This window comes from Anabrus simplex, chromosome 2 (genome assembly GCF_040414725.1).
Source record: "Anabrus simplex isolate iqAnaSimp1 chromosome 2, ASM4041472v1, whole genome shotgun sequence".
NCBI lineage: Eukaryota > Metazoa > Arthropoda > Insecta > Orthoptera > Tettigoniidae > Anabrus > Anabrus simplex.
Window position 1 is genome coordinate 435,869,610 of NC_090266.1, and position 21,294 is coordinate 435,890,903.

Here is a 21,294-nt window from a genome sequence, read left to right on the forward strand (position 1 = left end):
CCACGAATTTTTCAGTGTGACTGTAGGGTCACAGTTCGAGAAATTACGTAGAAACACAACAATGGTGATCATGGAAATGTTTCTCAGCACACAGTTCGGCGATCACTGCTGTGCATGGGAATGCCGAGTCGAAGAGCCAGTCATACCCAAAGGATGACTGCACTCCACCGACAGCAGTGAATGAGTGTGGCACAAAATCATCGGCACTGGATTGAATGATTGAATGATTGATATATCCAGATTTCTGGTTCATCGAATCCACGGGCGATAACGTTTACGCCGATTACCATCGGAGACTTTGTCACCGGGTTGCACTGTTGAGCAGAAGCTAGCAGCTGGACTATGTGTGATAGTCTAGTCAATATTTTCATGGGTCCTCTTATTCCAGTACACCAAATTCTGGATGTTTTTGGAAACCAAGTTCATCCGTTCAAGTCAACAGCTTTCCCTCATGGTAACATCCTCTTCCAAAAGGACGTTGGGCCATGCTGCGCTTCCAGGATTGTGGATGACTGGTTCGGTGAACATGAAAATGTTTCATGTCGTAGACCGCACATATCGCTGACATGGACCCAATTGAGCATTTGTCTTTCGAATTGGAAAGAGGGGATCCTGTTACATCAACTTCCTCCCCCTTCCGCAGGGCAGTGTACACAAGCTGGAAGACCTGTTGTTACGATGATGGTATAAGATACACCAGGAGAACTCCCGCCATTTCAGTGAGTCAATGCCTCGCCGGGTGGAGATGATTCTGAAGGCTAGAAGTGGACCTACAACGTATTAGGTCGGAGGTCGTAATGTATTTGCCCATCAGTGTGTACACATACACGTACGTGAACATGTTGTGTCCAATATCTTGCGGAAGCGAATCGACAACTGCACTGAGATCACATATCGAACGGCTGGTGGAATGTGCGACTACATTTGAGCTTCGGTGAAATTCCGAAATAATTAATGTCTTTCAGTTATTAGCATTCATATCAGCATTAATATTCTCCTTTATACTTCTAGGCTAACGGCAATCCCATGTAACAGGGTACAAAACACTGATTGAAATTTCTTTGATATTGAACTCTTGTTGTATAATTACTATCTTTTGATTTCTGCAATACGCACTTAATTCTTCAAGTTAAAAGATAGATTATAAGCATGCAAGATGATAAATGGGATCTTTCCAGTGAAATATCAAACATATGCCTATTTTCAAAAATGTTATGTAGGAAGGTCATCGATTTAGTGGATCTACAAGGTTTGTACGAAATATTAAGGGAAACATCATCCTCCGCTCGGTTGGGAGAAAGCGGAAAAGGAGATAATCTTGAAAACAACGTCTTAATCCATTATTCTGTGCAGAAATTTACACATTAAAATTTATAAACCACTGAGAGTACACGGTCAATAAGCATTAATTTGATTTTCATAAAGAGGTATTTCAAAAGAGACGTATGCTCTTTTCTTTTTCCTGTAATCCCTTGAGTTAGTGAATCAAGAAAGACATCACGTCCTTGCCTTCAAAGAAATGTAGTTTTGAACTTCAGTATTTAATTCGAGAGCTGCTCATATTTTATAAAATCGGGAATGAGTATAAGTTCTTGCTTCCCATGCAGCTGTTAAGAGATTACCGAGGATAATTTTCATGTCTAAATGTTTATGTCTTCCGTAGCCTTTTCGTTTAGCCTAAATCCATCCATGTCCTACTTTTCTAAATGGGACACGTTTTCCTGCTTTTTAAAGTAACAATATTGTTGAAGTAATACATACAGAGATATCAGTATATGTGCACAAAAATTCTGCCACCGTATCAGAAGTACTGTATTTCTTTATCTTCTCCTTCTTTGCGAGCTTCGCGTACTTTGGTCCAAGGGAAACAGCTAGTTCCCTGATTACTCTTTTCCTCTCCTACCAGAATTTCTCCATTTTTCTTTGCAATTCCTCCGAGAAGATGATCATAGAGTTTTGATTTTACCTTTCCTGGAATCCCTTGAATTAGTCAGTTTTACTTCGAAACACGTCTTATTCCATACTTCTTTCAGATCGATTCCAACTTCCTCCATGTCCTTTCTTGTCTCCTCAACCCGTTCTTTGGTCACCTTTATTTTTGTGATGTGGTTGAAGATTATCTTTGTTAGTCTGTTCTCTCTCATTCTTGTGAGGTGCCCATAAAACTTCTAACACAATTGACATAGCATAAACTATCTTTGCTCAAATGTGTACTCAATTTTCCCCATTTAAGGAATCTTACTGTGACGCGGAATGCCTCCGCGACGCCATTTTTAATAGGACCTGGGTGGAGCAAGTCAGCCTAGCTCCAACGGAACCACAGATCCCCTACCCTCTCGTCCCTTCGGTTTACCAGTCTGAGACGAGACGGCATGCAGTAGCTAGCCTGCTAATATCCCACTGTTGCCAACCCTTTTCCTCCTTGGCCATGTAGAAACGACGAGAATCTATAGCCAGAGCTCTCCACGGGTTTCTACTGTCCGAAGTAGCTGAAAGGGCCAGCCTGGTCTACAGTATATAAGTTATGCAAAACTTGCCTGTGTAGACTCAGTGAGTAACAGATTGAGAGAAAGTGGTTCAGTTCTGTGAGTGACTGCGCTGCGAAGTACATACCTTGGAGCACAGGAGTGCTGCATGTGAACGAAAGGAGACTCCGCGACTGTGTGTGTGTGCTTACTCCGTACCCTGTACCGACTTATGTGACTGTGTTGCGCGTGCATGAACTGTGTACTGGACAGCCGCTTAGTTGTTCTGTGAATTTACTTGTGAACTGCCCTAGGACTCGAGTGACAGTTTAAGGAGTGAGAGTAGCGTAGTTGAGTTAGACTGTGTCAGCCGAGGAAGAATGAGGGTGAATTAATGTGACTGATTATTGTGAACGCTGAGATAGCTCGAACTATGCTATAGTTTATAATTAGTTTTTAGTAATACCGTAATTTAATTATTCTTAAAGTAGAAGCTACCAGCCGTACATTCATTTATCTAGGCAATCACTTTACATTAACTTTCCAAATCCATGCTCATCCGTAGTTCATAGTCTGAAGTACATATCTGGCAGTATATTGTTGTCTGAGGATTAAGTATTGATCTGCCTTTCTCCATTTCCCCTACCGACAAGCATAAGTCTTCCGATTGTTATTCTCAACATATTAGATACTCATTATCATAACATATTAATGACTAATAAGGTCCATTCATAACTTCTAAAAGACTTAGTGGATTATAAACAATAGAGTCAAATGATTGTAAGGTGTCAGTCCTATTGAAAGTGAAATTCTTTCCCTGTTTCAGAAATAGTAGAAAATGTGAAGAATGGACAGAAACCTGTATTTCGACCTCAGGTGGACGAAAACACCTGTGAGGACGAGGCTGTTGTAGTACAATTGATGCGTCGATGCTGGGCAGAGGAACCGGCTGACAGACCTGATTTCCACGCCCTCAAATCCGCTATAAGAAAGCTAAATAGGTAAGTGTGATCTGCAGCTATTTCACCGAATATGTTGGTCTTTATGGAATATCACCTGACAGTTGTACTTTCTCCATGTATAATACAAGGAACTTAGAGTCTAATCGTTTCACCTCAGTGTTAAAATTATCTCTTCGCAATCGTATCGGGTTTTAATGAATGCCAATCAAACAAGATAAAAGATAACTCATTCAATTTGCAACAACTTTGGTTGTGTTTCATATAATTTTTTTTGTGATCTAAGGGAATAAACCATATCCTGAGGGGTGTGCGTTCCATAAAGTCTTTGCCTTGACTAAAGGAAGAATTTAAACAAAATGGAGATGTACATTGTCGCTCTGACTTCAGAAGTCAGTTTCCTGCATCGACAGTCAAGCTTCATAATTGTCCTTGATTGCCACGTGGGATAGGCGCAGTACAGTCCCTTTCCTTATCGGTGACTTTCTAGTAGATAGAAGAACAATTGTTCTAACACTAACCGTAAATAAGTAGTAATATGAGCAGGGAGTGCGCCTTAGTATTTTCATAAGGCTGTAGAACGTACTTGATTCACTGCCCCGCCTTCGTGCAATATAATTGGTTTAGGTGAAAATACAATTACGTTCTTAGTTCAGACGAGTCCCACGGTAGTCTTTAATGTAATCTCCAGCTATTTCACCGAATATGGTTGCCTTTATGGAATTTCACCTACTTCAAATTTTGTTCCGTCCATAAGGCTGTTACAAACCATTAGTGATATCAGACTGGGTTGCTCATACTGTTACCATGAACCTCACTACATTTAAAAAAAGGAATAACATTTGTACTTTCTCCATGAATAAGACAAGGAACAAGACGTAAGTGTAGCTCCTCCATTATCCTGGAGGAGTACCACCGTGTTGTAGTGATTGTAATGCATTGTATGATATGCAGGTATATTTCCCAATGTCACTGAAAAGTGAACCAACAACAACATACTTATGTAACGATATCTCGCTGCAGCTAATTGTTCGATTGCTGAATTTATACTCGTCGGTGAAAAATTTCGACCTCAAAGTCCTATTGTCATCGATGAAAAAGTAGAACCAATAAATATCGGATATCTGGAATCATTCCATGATTCGTGAAAATTTGAAGAAATTGTCTTCGTACCGTCTTGAACGTATATCAAAATGAATGTTTCAGTTGGTGGAAAAATATCACAATTCTCTCTGCGTTGTCCTTTTCCGAGTCATACACGAGGGATCATACTCCTCGAATTGTCGTACGCTGTACGTTTTTGTAAAAGTGTAGCTTTGATTTTACTGAATTGAACTGGATAATCCTTGCGCTCGCAGCCACATTTCCTTTCCTTTCTTGTGGGAAATAACATCAGCATACAGAACTGTCCTTGATCTTATTGCATCTTATAATTTAACCATATCCACGTAATTTTTAAGGTGATAGCTCAAACTGAGCCACAACAGCCTTTATTGCATTCTTCCACAAGGTGTTACATTTCTTCCCCAGGATCAATAAGTGCAGAATATCGACACGCATTGAGCCGTAATCTGATATGCTTCAGAATTTCTATAGGCTGAATATTGTGTACACTTTCACATTATTGGCCGTCCACTGAAACACCACGACTGGTGCAACTTTATATCGTCCATGATAAACTATGCAAAAAAACTTGTCAAACACTTAACCATATACCAACAACAGTCGCGTTTGTAAGGTAGATGCACTGTCCGATACTGAACACATTGGCACACTGCAATCTTCATTCTTCCAACCAAGTGCAATAATCCCGGGGGTCGAACTCCCTTTTATATTATATTATGGCATGGATAGAGAAGCTAACAAGCGATTATGGTGGAGAGTTACGGGTATAATTTTGTTAAATGTATAGCAGCATGATGACACTAAGATATATCGTAATCCAGTAGTACAACACTTTCCATGTTAACGATTACATAATAGTTGATAGATCGAATCAATGATACGATTGCCAATTTTAAATACGCCACTGTTTGTAATAAATTAATGTAATTTAACCGGGTTAGGTGAAGTAAATTGTTTGTTGTAGGTGTATTATATACCATCAGAGTACTAACACATAAATACAAATATTAGTATCAACGATTATGTACCTAAACAATTATAATGTATGCCTTACCTTCTTTCCAGAGGGAAACATGAAGAACGATCATAATGGAGGTGTGTAGGTACGAGCACATACCGTAAATACCGCTGTCATAAGGAATTTGAATTTTACATTGCTCGACCAGCTTGGTAGTATGTGGTTTTGAGGGACAGGAAGACATGCTGCATAACATCGTGCATTACCTCCGTGAACTCTAAACATTCAAATTCGTCTTTAATATTACGGTGCACTCTTTTCTATTTCCTATTATGAAAGATATCTTCTAAGTAACGTAAACAATTATGGGACCTAAATTTATGGCAAATAATACCTTAAAATATGTGTTCGGAAAGGACAACCGAGTGCCTGGGAAGTGGACTACTGGATATAGGGCTGCTTAAAGCGAACTGCATTCTAAATTGATATGAACCAGCTCGATAACTTATTATGTCTATTTCCAACAGAGACTCATAAAGGTGCATGACTGGTAACAACAAATTTTTCTTAGCGATGTCACTGTAAGCGTAAAATACACTACAAATTATTCAATGGGAGAACGGTAAACTTTGTATAAGTTTGAATTTTATTATATGTTTCTTGCGAAACCCACGTTTCTTAGTTATTACACTGATTGACAGAGCAAATGCAACACCAAGGAGGAGTGGTTCGAAAGGGATGAAAGTTGGGGAAAAACAGAGACGGCACGGACGAATAATTGATGTTTATTTCAAACCGATATGCAGGTTACACAATGCGCACGGCATCGACTCAGTAGGATGTAGGACCACCGCGAGCGGCGATGCACGCAGAAACACGTCGAGGTACAGAGTCAATAAGAGTGCGGATGGTGTCCTGAGGGATGGTTCTCCATTCTCTGTCAACCATTTGCCACAGTTGGTCGTCCGTACGAGGCTGGGGCAGAGTTTGCAACCGGCGTCCAATGAGATCCCACACGTGTTCGATTGGTGAGAGATCCGGAGAGTACGCTGGGCACGGAAGCATCTGTATACCTCGTAGAGCCTGTTGGGAGATGCGAGCAGTGTGTGGGCGGGCATTATCCTGCTGAAACAGAGCATTGGGCAGCCCCTGAAGGTACGGGAGTGCCACCGGCCGCAGCACATTCTGCACGTAGCGGTGGGCATTTAACGTGCCTTGAATACGCACTAGAGGTGACGTGGAATCATACGCAATAGCGCCCCAAACCATGATGCCGCGTTGTCTAGCGGTAGGGCGCTCCACAGTTACTGCCGGATTTGACCTTTCTCCACGCCGACGCCACACTCGTCTGCGGTGACTATCACTGACAGAACAGAAGCGTGACTCATCGGAGAACACGACGTTCCGCCATTCCCTCATCCAAGTCGCTCTAGCCCGGCAGCCCGGCACCATGCCAGGCGTGCACGTCTATGCTGTGGAGTCAATGGTAGTCATCTGAGCGGACGCCAGGAGTGCAGGCCTCCTTCAACCAATCGACGGGAAATTGTTCTGGTCGATATTGGAACAGCCAGGGTGTCTTGCACATGCTGAAGAATGGCGGTTGACGTGGCGTGCGGGGCTGCCACCGCTTGGCGGCGGATGCGCCGATCCTCGCGTGCTGACGTCACTCGGGCTGCGCCTGGACCCCTCGCACGTGCCACATGTCCCTGCGCCAACCATCTTCGCCACAGGCGCTGCACCGTGGACACATCCCTATGGGTATCGGCTGCGATTTGACGAAGCGACCAACCTGCCCTTCTCAGCCCGATCACCATACCCCTCGTAAAGTCGTCTGTCTGCTGGAAATGCCTCCGATGACGGCGGCCTGGCATTCTTAGCTATACACGTGTCGTGTGGCACACGACAACACGTTCTACAATGACTGTCGGCTGAGAAATCACGGTACGATGTGGGCCATTCGCCAACGCCGTGTCCCATTTATCGTTCGCTACGTGCGCAGCACAGCGGCGCATTTCACATCATGAGCATACCTCAGTGACGTCAGTCTACCCTGCAACTGGCATAAAGTTCTGACCACTCCTTCTTGGTGTTGCATTTGCTCTGTCAGTCAGTGTATTATTAAAAGCTACTTTCCTTAAATTGTAAACTACATTGTTTCGAGTCTCTACTATAAACTTTTGAAAATAATCTGAGCTAATTTATTGTAACATTGAATTTTTGAGGTGGTCCCTGCATATTCGCAGTGCTCACACCTGAATCGCCTCCGTCCACTGGGTAAAGTTGTTGGGAAAAATAATTTTAATTAAAATTTAAATTATTTGTTGAATATATTTTCAATCATTTACTAACAGTACATAACATAGTTAGCTAATTTTTTGTACGTATTCTCCATACTAGATGTCACAAAAGTAGGTATTTCTATGAATAGTCTATCATTTTTACCTCATTGCGTCATCTCTCCTGGTTGTGCGGCATATCACTCGTCCTTGCGGCATCTCTCCCGTTACGCACCCTTCTAGTCTTTGATTCATAATGAACCTAAATGAGTTTGATACAGCAAACTAAGTGCTAAATAATCATGCGGGTATGTTTTTCTTCCCTTTCTGCAAAAAATTGCCAACTCCAAACACTTACAAAAAATACATGCACTTAATAAAATCATGCGGCGCGCCACTCGGTATTACCATATATACATCAAGTATGGGTTTCCATTTACATATACATTTTCTTTACTGCGTGGAGGGAGTGAGAAAGAAGAAGCAGTTTTACTTCGGATGCCAGAAGATTCCATAGGTGAGCAGTACTTGAAGAATACTGCTACGATTACACGAAGTTTTGAGAAACATTTGCTGATATTTCAGAATTTGGCGAATTACGTGACCAGCAGGTCTTAATATCCCATGACTTTCATACAGTAATTTTTCTGCCGAATAGACATTGACTGAAGTAAGCGACGGATTGGTTCATTAACTTCAATTCGCAACTGCTCTTACACCGTTTCAAACTAGGAATAGGAGCCGTTGAGACCACACGTCGTTGCTTTTATACATTATCTTTCCATGTTTAATTAATATTGAAATGAGGAAGTTCGTAGGTACTTCCGGTGGAACGTCCAAAACCCGAGCGGTTTTGAAGACAGTGTCAGCAGTAATTGTGGTAACTGTGGCTATTCTACAATCGCCCAACCGTTCTCCTTGTCGTGACACTGTTATTATCACGACGTGAAGTTTGTTAAGTCAGATTGCTCCCCGAGCGTTTTGGGAGATTAATTCTAAGGGCCTAGGAGATCCGCTACTCGTGAGAGAATTGAAGTCCACAGCTTCCCTTATACCACTTTCAATTGCTGCAGTTGATGATGATATATACTGTATTTACAAGTGCCTCCACAACCTCAAATGATGTGTATAACGAAGACTTGGCGTAGTAGACTCTCAGTGGTATATAATTCTAAGTCCAAAATCGAAGTGCTGACTGACAGAGCTTCCGCTCGCAACTCCCGGTAGAATTGATCTAGAAAATCCCCGTCCAGGGTGTGCCCCTCGTTTTACACCTACTCCTCGTCACGCCCGTATTTCTGGAACAGAATCGAAGTTCTCCACCCCACGGAAACTGACTTCAGCCAATCAGAACGGAAACTCCCATTTTCGTTCAACATGTTTTCGTCATTTCTAGAAGACAATCTACGCACTTGGGAGGGTGCAGTCTCCTGCTACGTGACTAGCCACTACTCGACCAAGCCATTTCTTCTGATTGCACAACTTGCTACCTTTCTACATTCAGTATACTTTCACATTTGAAGACCCTTTTGTTTCTTATTTTACATTGATTCTCTCCTCTAATATTATTCATATTATTTTGGCATCACTGCCATTACATAGATATAATTATATACTCATATTCTCCCCTTTAATATCTGCTCATGTTTCAGTAACACCATCCTTCCTACGTACCCGATCACAGGTTCGATTCTCGGAAGAGTGGTTGTCCTGAGATCAAGACTGGGCCTGACACGACATCCTTTTTCACCACCCACAGTTGAAGATCTCATTCGTTTCATAACTCTTTGCTAAATATTCACTCCTTCAACAGATCCTTAGTCCTCAATCACCTGCAAGCCGCAGCAGATCAAACATTGAATCTGCATTTCTCAACCACCCATTCAAGCTTAAATTCCCATGTCAACTTCACACCTCTGGAAACACTGGTTTAAATTCCCACAGCTCTCTCGATTTTGTAAATAATTTCCATCTTCTTCGAATTTGTACAACCAACAACCATTCATGGTATGTATATAAAAGGCTTGTAATTGGAACAAAATGATAATAATTATGTTCTCCGTGCGTAAAATCCATTCAAATATGATGTCCAAGCCTGCGTTTTCGTTGCCAGTGGGGATGTGTCATAGTTGGCAGGCTGGCTGATGTTCACACCGGGACTGCTTACAACCACGTTCACAAAATAACGCTGCTCCATAACGTGAGTCCTACAGAGGGGACATTCGACGTTGGGTGTTCTGGCGAGGGTGAGAAACAAGGGTAACTCCTTGGCCTCTCTTAATAGAGAGGTAATTATGCTGCAGACGGTGGGAAGGGAGAGGTGTATGTTGTCTGTCAGGGGTTTCTACCTCTTTTGTTTACATAATGAGTTCACAGGTGGAATGACCTGGCTGTGTTTAAAAGGATTTATTATTTTATTGTACGTTCTGCTCGGCGCTGGACACCTTCTAGTTTCCTCATAATTCTGTTGTCGTTAGGTGCCAGGAAGGGAGGCCATAGGGTAGTATGGGCCACATCAGGGAAATGTATGACCTTCGTAAGACTTTAGTTCTTCCTCCGGAGAAACATCTACGGACAACACCCAGCGCTCCGTATGCCTAACACCTCATTTCCTCCACGCGCTCATTTCATTTTAGGCTCTCCTTAATTTGAATAACGATGGAGTTAAAAGGTGGTAGTTGGATTCCACGTAGAGTAGGCTGATAATGGAGTTGTTGTCTAGCTCTGTTTAGTCTTATATATTTACACTTCTTAACAGTTATACACATTTTTGTTTACATCACACCACGGAGCTATACTATCCAGATCCGAATAGAATATTGTACCAGATAAAAAAATCATGGCTCTGTAAATGACTGTGTAATCGGCATATTCTGCCATGGCCTAATTTACACAATCCGGTAAGTCGAGAGCATAAATCGTGTACAGGAGGGGCGCTATCTCACAACCATGAATTACTCCCGAAGTAATTGTAGTTTGGTCTGATTTAGCTCCTGCGTACACAACACATTGCGTACGACTCACCAAAAATGACCTCAGGAGTGCCAACAGTTTACCCTGAACGCTGTAGTTGTTAAGTTTTAACAGAAGTCTCCTATGTAACACCTTGTCAAAAGCTTTGCTCCAGTCCAGGGTCACATCAGGGAAATGTATGACCTTCGTCTGTTCCAAAGAGAACTGCCAGCTATCAGGCTTTTGTTAAAAGTGTTACGCAGGATTTTAACATACCCTTGGACCTCGTTCAATATAATGTAAATCAGTTTGTTAATTATAAAGCTACGGCATGTAGTGCAGACTAGTGTATGGGTGCCCTCAAAATATCTACGCTGATGTTACTGTAAATAAATAACGCTAATAGCGATCATTCTGGCAGGATTCCGGCGATTCCAGCAAAATGTACCTCATGCTGTAGTCAAAACACCTCACTGTGAACAATGTTTTAAATTTATAAACAATACTTTTAAAAATAAACGTGTGCATCTTCTCAAATAATCATTTTATTTATTGCATTGTTTGACTATATTTACAAAATGTTCTATAAAATACCTGGGGCCGGGCTGAGTGGCTCAGATGGTGGAGGCGCTTTCCTTCTGAACCCAACTCTATAGGTTCGATCCTGGTTCAGTCCGGTTGTATTTGAAGGTAGTCAAATACGTCAGCCTCGTGACGGTAGATTTAGTGGCACGTAAAATAACTCCTGCGGGACTAAATTCAGCCACCTCGGCGTCTCCGAAAGCCGTTAAAGTAGTTAGTGGGACGTAAAGCAAGTAACATTAATTGATTATTAAAATACTTGGGAATATTCAACCTTAGCGAAGAATAGGTTTGAATCTAGGAACAAAGAGCAACCATTGTGAGAGTGAATTTTTAGGTGGTTCTTGTCACACGCATTCTTTTATTAGCTGCGAAAATGAGCAACATATCTGCAAACATAACTAGTTTCACGTATTACTCGCACAGCTCCTCATCGTTACTAGCGGACTGAGCCACGATCGAACCTGCCAAGTTGGGCTGAGAAGGCCTGCGCTTTACCACCTTAGTTACTCAGCCCGATCATTCAAAACCAATCTACCAAATCAGTATTATCATTCCCTTACAAACACTCCCGACTACCCGTGATATTCTCCAGTAGAGAATGTGTGTTTGAGTCATCATTCCAGAGACTGGTTTGATGCAGCCTTCCATGCCACACTATCCTGTGCTAACCTTTTCATTCCTACGTAACTATTGCATCCTACATCTGCTCTAATCTGCTTGTCATATTCATACCTTGGTCTACCCCTACCGTTCTTACCACCTACACTTCCTTCAAAAACCAAATGAACAAGTCCTGGGTGTCTTAAGATGTGTCCTATCATTCTATCTCTTCCTCTCGTCAAAATTAGCCGAATCGATCTTCTCTCACCAATTCGATTCAGTATCTCCTCATTCGTGATTCGATCTATCCATCTTACCTTCAGCATTCTTCTGTAACACCACATTTCAAAAGCTTCTATTCTCTTTCTTTCTGAACTAGTTATCGTCCATGTTTCAATTCCATACAATGCCACGCTCCACACAAAAGTCTTCAAAAACATCTTTCTTATTCCGATATCAATGTTTGAAGTGAGCAAATTTCTTTTCCTAAGAAAGCTCTTCCTTGCTTGTGCTAGTCTGCATTTTATGTCCTCCTTACTTCTGCCATCGTTAGTTATTTTACTACCCAAGTAACAATATTCATCTACTTCCTTTAAGACTTCATTTCCTAATCTAATATTCCCTACATCACCTGCCTTCGTTCGACTGCACTCCATTCCCCTTGTTTTGGACTTATTTATTTTCATCTTGTACTACTTACCCAAGACTTCTTCCATACCATTCAGCAACTTCTCGAGATCTTCTGCAGTCTCAGATAAAATAACAATACTATCGGAAAATCTCAAGGTTTTGATTTCCTCTCCTTGGACTATAATTCCCTTTCCAAATTTCTCTTTTATTTCCTTTACTGCCTGTTCTATGTAAACATTGAAAAGAAGAGGGGACAAACTGCAGCCTTGCCTCACTCCTTTCAGGATTGCTGCTTCTTTTTCAAAGCCCTCGATTCTTATCACTGCAGACTGTTTTTTATACAGATTGTAGAAAATTCTTCGCTCTCGGTATCTGATCCCTATCATCTTCAGAATCATAAATAGCTTGGTCCAATCAACATTATCGAATGCCTTTTCTAGATCTACGAATGCCATGTACTTGGGCTTGTCCTTCTTGATTCGATCCTCTAAGATCAGATGTAAATTCAGGATTGCTTCACGTGTTCCTACATTTCTTCTGAAGCCAAACTGATCTTCTCCCAACTCAGCTTCAACTTGTTTATCCATTCTTCTGTAAATAATACGTGTTAATATTTTGCAGGCATGAGATACTAAACCAATGGTGCGGTAGGTTTCATAACTGTTAGCACCGGCTTTCTTGGGAATAGGTATAACAACATCCTTCCGAAAATCGGATGGGAGTTCTCCTGTCTCATACATCTTGCACACTAAATGAAATAACCTTGCCATGCTGGTTTCTCCTAAGGCAGTCAGTAATTCAGAGGGAATGTCATCAATTCCAGGTGCGTTGTTCCTTTTGAGGTCACTCACAGCTCGGTCAAACTCTGACCTCAAAATTGGGTCTCCCATTTCATCAGCATCAACAGCCTCTTTATGTTCCAGAACCAAATTATCTACATCTTTATCTTGATACAACTGTTGGATATGCTCCTGCCATCTTTCTGCTTTGTCTTCTTTCCCTGGAAGTGGCTTTCCATCTGAGCTCTTAATATTCATACACCTAGATTTCCTTTCTCCAAAGGTTTCCTTGATTTTCCTGTATGCAGCATCTACCTTTCCCAGGACCATACAGCCTTCGACATCATTGCACTTCTCCTTCAGCCATTCTTCCTTAGCTACCTTACACTTTCTACACACTTGATTTTTTAATCGCCTGTATTCTTTTCTGTCCTCTTCATTTCTAGCATTCTTGTATTTTCGTCGTTCATCAATCAGGTCTAGTATATCCTGACTTATCCACTGATTCTTAGTTGATCTTTTCTTCCTTCCTAACATTTCTTCAGCAGCCCTACTGACTTCGTTTTTCATGACACTCCACTCTTCCTCTATAGTGTTTGCTTCAGCCTTTTCATTTAGTCCTTGTGCAACATGTTCCTTGAAACAATCCCTCACACTCTTTTCTTTCAAATTATCTAGATCCCATCTTTTTGCATTCTTTCCTTTCTTCAATTTCTTCAACTTCAGATGGCATTTAGTGACTAACAAGTTGTGGTCAGAGTCCACGTCTGCTCCTGGGAAAGTTTTGCAATCCAACACCTGGTTTCTGAATCTCTGCCTAATCATAATGAAGTCTATTTGATACCTTCCAATGTCTCCAGGTCTCGTCTACGTATAAAGCCGTCGTTTGTGGTGTTTGAACCAAGTATTGGCAAGGACTAAATTATGATCAGTGCAGAATTCAACCAGCCGACTTCCTCTTTCGTTCCTTTGTCTCAATCCAAATTCTCCTACTGTACTACCTTCTCTTCCTTGGCCTACCACTGCATTCCAGTCTCCCATCACAATTAGATTCCCACCACCTTTTACATATTGTATTAAATCTTCTATCTCCTCATATATTCTTTCGATTTCTTCATCATCCGCTGAACTAGTAGGCACATAGACCTGCACTATTGTGGTGGGCATTGGTTTGGTGTCTAGCTTGATGACAATAATCCTTTCACTATGCTGGTCTTAGTAGCTTACCCGCTGCCCCATTTTCTTATTCATTATCGAACCAACTCCTGCATTTCCCCTGTTTGATTTTGTGTTGATAATTCGGTAGTCGCCTGACCAAAAATCTTGTTCTTCCTGCCAACGTACTTCACTTATACCAACTACATCTAATTTTAGCCTATCCATCTCCCTTTTCAGATTCTCTAACCTAGCACAACGATTCAAACTTCTAACATTCCACGCTCCGACTCGCAGAATGTCAGTATTCATCTTCCTGATGATCGCCCCCTCTCGTGTAGTCCACACCCGGAGATCCGAATGGGGGACTAGTTTACCTCCGAAATATTTTACCCGGCAGGAAGCCATCATCAGTACATCATTCATACAGAGAGAGCTGCATGTCCTCGGGAGTTAGTTACGGCAGTAGTTTCCCGGTGCTTTCAGCCGTGTAGCAGTATCAACACAGCTAAGCCATGTTGAGTATTATTACAAGGCCGCATCAGTCAATCATCTAGACTGCCGCCCTTGCAACTACCGAAAGGCTGCTACTCCCCTTTCGATGAACCATTCGTTAGTCTGGTCTCTCAACAGATACCCATCCGATGTGGTTGCACCTGCGGCTCGGCTATCTGCATCATTGGGACACGCAACACTCCCCACCGCGGCAAGGTTACATGGTTCGCAGAGGGGGTAGAGAGTAGAGAATACCGTGAAAAATATCTAGTGTTACGCTCGAAATTAACACTTCCTTCCTATTTTGCAACACTTCAAGCCTTGAAGCCTAAGTAAATGAGCATACGATATTCAACACTCGTTACCATAGGACGACTCCAGACATATACTGTAAGTCTATGGTTATGCTTGCTATCCTGACCAAATTATTTCAACCGGCACTTCTTCACAAAAATTCTTCAGGCAATTCAACAAAATTTGCAGGTGGCTTTGACTCTTGCTGAATACATTTGAATATCACTATTCACAAAATCCATACGGCCTCACATACACCCCTGGACAATATTTCAGTTTTACACTATACGCTCTATCTAGAGATACAGCCTATTATTTGTGCTCCAGATCAATAAAACTCTGCCTGAATAAATTTCCTTTCCACTAAACCACACATATCACAACATCCTAATTGATAATGTGGTTGTTGATATTCCACACTTAACCTGGGCCTCGGCGTTGTCCCAAACATTATACCAACTAATTTATTCCCCTCATAAATATTCTGACTCCAATATTACTCAAACTTCTAAACTCCACATTTTAAATGAGACGAAATTTATCATGAAACATTTTCCCACATTCTTCCATATCCATGTCTCAGCTAAATAAATGTCACCTTGCTAAAGAAGCGTTATCCCTGGAGTACATGAGACTGGATTGTTTAAGTCCTTTGAAATGTTGGCTGGAATGTACAAGTAAGTCTCCTAATATTTGAATAAATCGAGTTCCGACATTCAAAACATTCAGTATTCGATATGTGTTTCAATAACTCCCCATGAAAGAATATGAGTCAAAATTTCTTATCGAAATCTCACTGAAGTAAGTAAATTCCTCATTACCGGACATTGCCTATGTCCGTATATCGCTACCGAAGTTCACCGTGGAGGCTGCTCCAATCTTTCGGAGAAAATGACGCGGATTATCTCCCACTGTTGGATTTCATAGCCACGCTACCAAATGGCGCAATACCATCCCCACCGTCGTTCGTTGGGGTATTCTAAAAGTGTTTACTCCATATAATCCAAAAACCCAGGGTTGTCATGTATCCACTTTCAGAATAATTTACAATTTGATATTAAATGGATGAAATGCCCTCGGCGTCAACCAGGCAATTTTCTTCCACTAGGCCACGTAGCTTCCACCGTGACATCCCCGTTACGTCACTGAATGACCACCTCTTCCCAATGACTCCAACTTCACTTCAATGTCCTTATATGTGATAAAACATGAAATGAAATGGCGTATGGCTTTTAGTTTTTCTTCCTTTCTTAATCTGCTTATCCTCCAGGGTCGGATTTTCCCTCGGACTCAGCGAGGGATCCCACCTCTACCGCCTCAAGAGCAGTGTCCTGGAGCTTCAGACATTGGGTCGTGGTATACAACTGGGGAGGATGACCAGTACCTCGCCCAGGCGGCCTCACCTGCTGTGCTGAACAGGGGCCTTGCGGGTGATGGGGAGATTGGAATCGATATACAAGGAAGAGGGTAGGAAGCGGCCGTGGCCATAAGTTAGTTACCATTCCGGCCTTTGCCTGGAGGATAAGTGGGAAACCACGGAAAACCACTTCGAGGATGGCTGAGGTGGGAATCGAACCCACGTCTACTCATTTGACCTCCCGAGGCTGAGTAGACCCCGTTCCAGCCCTCGTACCACTTTTCAAATTTCGTGGCAGAGCCTCCGAGTGTGGCAGCTAATCACACCAACCACTACACCACAGAGGCGGACATGGCTTTTAGTGCCTGGATGTATTCGAGGACCTTGGCTCGCCAGGTACAGGCCTTTTGAGTTGACGCCATTAGCCGACCTGCGCGTTGTGATGAGAATCAAATGATAATGAAGATGACACATACGTTCAGTCCCCGTGCCAGGGGAATAAACCAGTTTTGGTTTAAATTCCCGACCTTGCCGGGAATCGAACCCGGGTCCGCTGTGACCAAAGGCCATCACGCTAACCACTTATCCATGGAGCCGGACCTTATATGTGATATTGATATTTCCAAGGAGAAATCATCTTCTTTGTTATGCCCACCACCAGTATAATTTGTGCTTTATTAATGCAGAACTAGTTACAATTTCTTTCAACTACAGCCCACGAAGGACTACAAATCACGAAGTATCTTACCAACTCCGACATTGGGATTACATTTCTGAAGATGTTCGCTAATGCAAGAAGATGGCTTTCCCTCCTATCTGCATCTATGGACCTCACTGGGAAAATCAGACACCTGATTTTCCAGAGATCATCGATCGCCTACGAACATAAAAGGAGGATATACCACAAGGAAGAATGCTGACGCTCTAATCTTGGCCTCTAAAGTAAAGGGTCCAATACGTATTTTCGAAGGTCCTCGGGAAACGCACACGCTCTCTTCCATTAGTCTACTTACATTAGAACTCATCTCCATTCAATATGAAAATAGTTATGTTTCTCATAACTACGTAAATCAATGAATCAGCCATTCTCGGATAGGGTAATTTTGCTGCTGTTCGACAGTTGTATTGTTTCTAAAGGTTAAGCACCTAGATGGAATGGTTAAATGCCGACATAATTTTGTACACTTGCATACCATCGGCGGGTATGTAAGCGATTAGAGTTGCAATGATCTGTAACGGTTAGAACGGTCACCAGCATGCATTAGTGTTGTCACCATGTGGCAGTGTTTCCAGCCCTGATAGGATATGTAAAGGGCACCTGCGACGTCACATTGTTCATATCCTTTGCCGTCTAACGGTTTTCAACACCGTAAGTCAGCCACGTAGGGCATTCCCCATTGAAAAGGTGAACTGAACAGGTGGACAAAAGAAAATCAGAGCTTTCACATCAGGACGTGCACATCACCAACAGCTACCGAAACACCCGTGGAATAATCTGCCCTGAACTCTTTACAATCTACTGGGCAGACATAATTACCAAGTTTCCATATTTGTCTCACAGTCTGACCACCACCATGGCAACAACTAGTAGCACCATAACTACTACCATCACCGAACTGAGCCGGTCAGCAGCAGTTTCATACCACTCAGCGGTAATGTTCAGTCATGCAGCGTCTAATTACAAAGCCAGATTCATCCCAGCGACGCCAGCTCAACAGTTGGACGCCTCCAGATTCCAATTTCAGTTTTGAAGGTTGACGCCACATTTTACGGCAGGAGAGGAGCGAACTGTACAACACCAGTCGGAACATCCAGCAGAGACAACTGACTCACTGCTGCTCGTGGACAGCTCAATTCAGAATATTCCTCCTACTACCCTCACCGTTCCCTCTACCTTCACTCCTCCCAAGCTTACATTCTTCGCTGTATTGTACTAGACGCCTGTCAATCGCTACCATTTCCTTCAAGCCGCTCCAGCATGAACACATCCATTCTTACTTTCCAATCCCTCCCCTCACTTCCTGTCACCCAACACCATTTGTTTCTACCCTATTCCGATACAACATGGACCGGGAAGACATAGCTGACATCAGAAGAAATGCAAATGGAGTCATCACGCAGATCAACGGGGACGCTGCTGCCAATCTTGTCACCACTGCCATAGGTGTTCAATGTCTAGAATCAAGCATCACCTTCAACCCCTCCCACCTATAAAAACTCCACATCCCTCCCCACGATACAGACTTCTAAGTTGCGTAATACGAGGAGTAGACCACTCTATTACTGAAGACACCATACTCTCCGAGCACAACGCAGAAGACATCCTAGCAGGAAAGGCATTCCAGATTATCAAGAACGCAGCGGGTCCAACTTGTATGGTACGGATTCTTCTACCATCACCAGAAGATAGGTATTGGCCAGCAGAATCTCCTTTCACCGACACCACCATAAAGTTGAATCATCTCGTGCATCATCTCCCAAGTCCATCAGGGGTGAGAGGTACCCCGCCTGCAACAATCAACCCTCCTCCCACTACACTGCTCGAAGTCCGGTATGTAGAAACTGCAATCAACAACACTCGACGCCCAGGTATCGCAATACACACCAACCACACTCATGGCATATCTGTGAAAGTATTCACCGTGTATACTCACGCCGTTGTGGAAGCCACACTCCACCTTCCAAAAACCAACCAGAAAATGTAGCCCTTATTAGAGCTATCTGCCCGCCCATATCGCGTAACCGTTCCCCTTTCCCACCACCCACAGTTGAAGATCTCATCCGTTTAGTAACTAACTCATTGCTCAATATTCACCTCATCAACAGGTCCTTAGTCCTCAATCACCTACAAGCAGCAGCAAATCAAACTTTAAATCTGCATTTCTACACCACCCATTCAGGCTTAAATTCTAATTTCAGCTTCACACCTCTGGAAATACTCCCACAGTTCTCCTGTTTTTGTAAAAGTTTTCCACCTTCTACGAATTTACACAACCAAAAATGTTGCCACTCATAGTATGTATATGAAAGTTTTGTAATTGTATCAAAAGAACATTTATTTTACATAGTAGAATACTTACAACTTTCGCTGTCTGTTTCCATATCTGGAACTCCAGGCGTATAGGATGGAAAATATCTCAAGATATTATTAAAGTTGTAGAATTATGGTATTTCCAAACCAAGATCTAGCTTAAAATATGTTTAAATACGTATAGATATGAAAGCAAACGAGTTACTTTCCTTCTTGTATACAAAAAAATGAAATAAAGATTAAAAACCCTTAACCAAGAGGCCACAACCCACTCCCATCTTCTCATTCTGCTGATCATTTTAGCCACCTCCTCCATCCTTCACATCTCCCCCGCCTGTCGGATATCTTGCCCAGAGAGAAGGCGTAACCCTTAAGGTGGCCGGCACCGACCTTTCAGGGTTGGGAATGAAAACATTTAATGTATGCATCACAAGGTTAGTGAGCATTGCGAATGACCACGGAGAGTATCCCGTGGTCTTATGAGGCAATGTTGCCAGCATTTGACATATTTTGAAAGGGGCCTGACTGCAGCCGTCTGGTCAAATCGTGCAATATCCAGGGATGTTGGGCATTTAAACGTGACAGTGGCCCGATACTGTACTGAATGGAAACGTGAGAGAAATTACACGCGTCTTTAAGGTTCCGGTCCCCCAATTCTGACCAAACCAAAAAGAGGAACGCCGTATTGTGCGCTAAGCACATCGTAATCTCTTTACATCTGCGCCTGCCCTCCGGGTAGCATAATGAACTTGATCTAACACCCCGTGTCATCCCGCACAAATGGTCGGAGACTAGCAGCTCCTGAACTACTGAATCACCGTCCCATGGGCAGGCCACCATTATTACCACAACACAGAGGTCTCCGTATAAAGTGGTGCCATGCCTGGGAAGCAGGGACTGCTGAAGCGTGGCGTCGCCTCATTTTCAGCGATGAATTTTGGTTCTATACTTCCTAGTATGACTATCATATGCGAGGATGGTGACGCCAAGAGGAAATGACATATTCTGCCAATAGTTCGGAAAGACGTACCTGTTTTACGCCTCGCATCATGGTGTGCGGAGTCATCGGGTATGACTTCAAGTCACCTCTCTTAGTGATTCAGGAAGACTGACGACTAAACTGTACGTTACAGACACCTGTGTCCTCATGTGTTAACTGACGTGAGATAGTATCCTGGTACGATCTTCCAACAGGACAACGCTCGTCCACACACGATACGTGTCTGTATGAACTGACCGCTTGATGCTTAGGTGCTCTCTTGGCCACCAGAATTTCCCGATCTGTCCCAGGTAGAACAGGTGTGGGACCAGCTCGAACGTCAACTCCGTCCCATTGCCAATATCTACCCACTGTTGTGGGTCAATTTGCATCAGGAGAGATTGCAACACATGTATGGCACACTTCTTAACAGAATCATTGCATTCATCCAAGCCCAAGTGGGAGCAATATACTTCTGACAAGGAACGAACAGTATACTCGTACTGCCAACTTCTTTGCATGTCACACATAATTTTCTAAATACTGAAATAATGTCATATAACCTCTCAACATGTGAAGTTTCATTGCATTTGCTTCTCCTTCTGGGTGCTTAATTTTTTTTGTCAGAGAGTGTATTTCCCTATCAGTTATAAC

The 21,294-nt window shown here is 42.6% G+C and overlaps 1 protein-coding gene across 1 annotated transcript in view; it reads left to right on the forward strand.

Moving 5' to 3' along the window:
* The window catches only part of LOC136864181 (atrial natriuretic peptide receptor 1), a 2,019,422-nt gene that overhangs the window by 1,823,480 nt on the left and 174,648 nt on the right, over positions 1-21,294 (forward strand). The window contains exon 14 of the mRNA XM_068226191.1: positions 3,292-3,466. Coding sequence (XP_068082292.1) covers positions 3,292-3,466 — 175 coding nt within the window. The remainder of the gene's footprint in view (positions 1-3,291; positions 3,467-21,294) is intronic.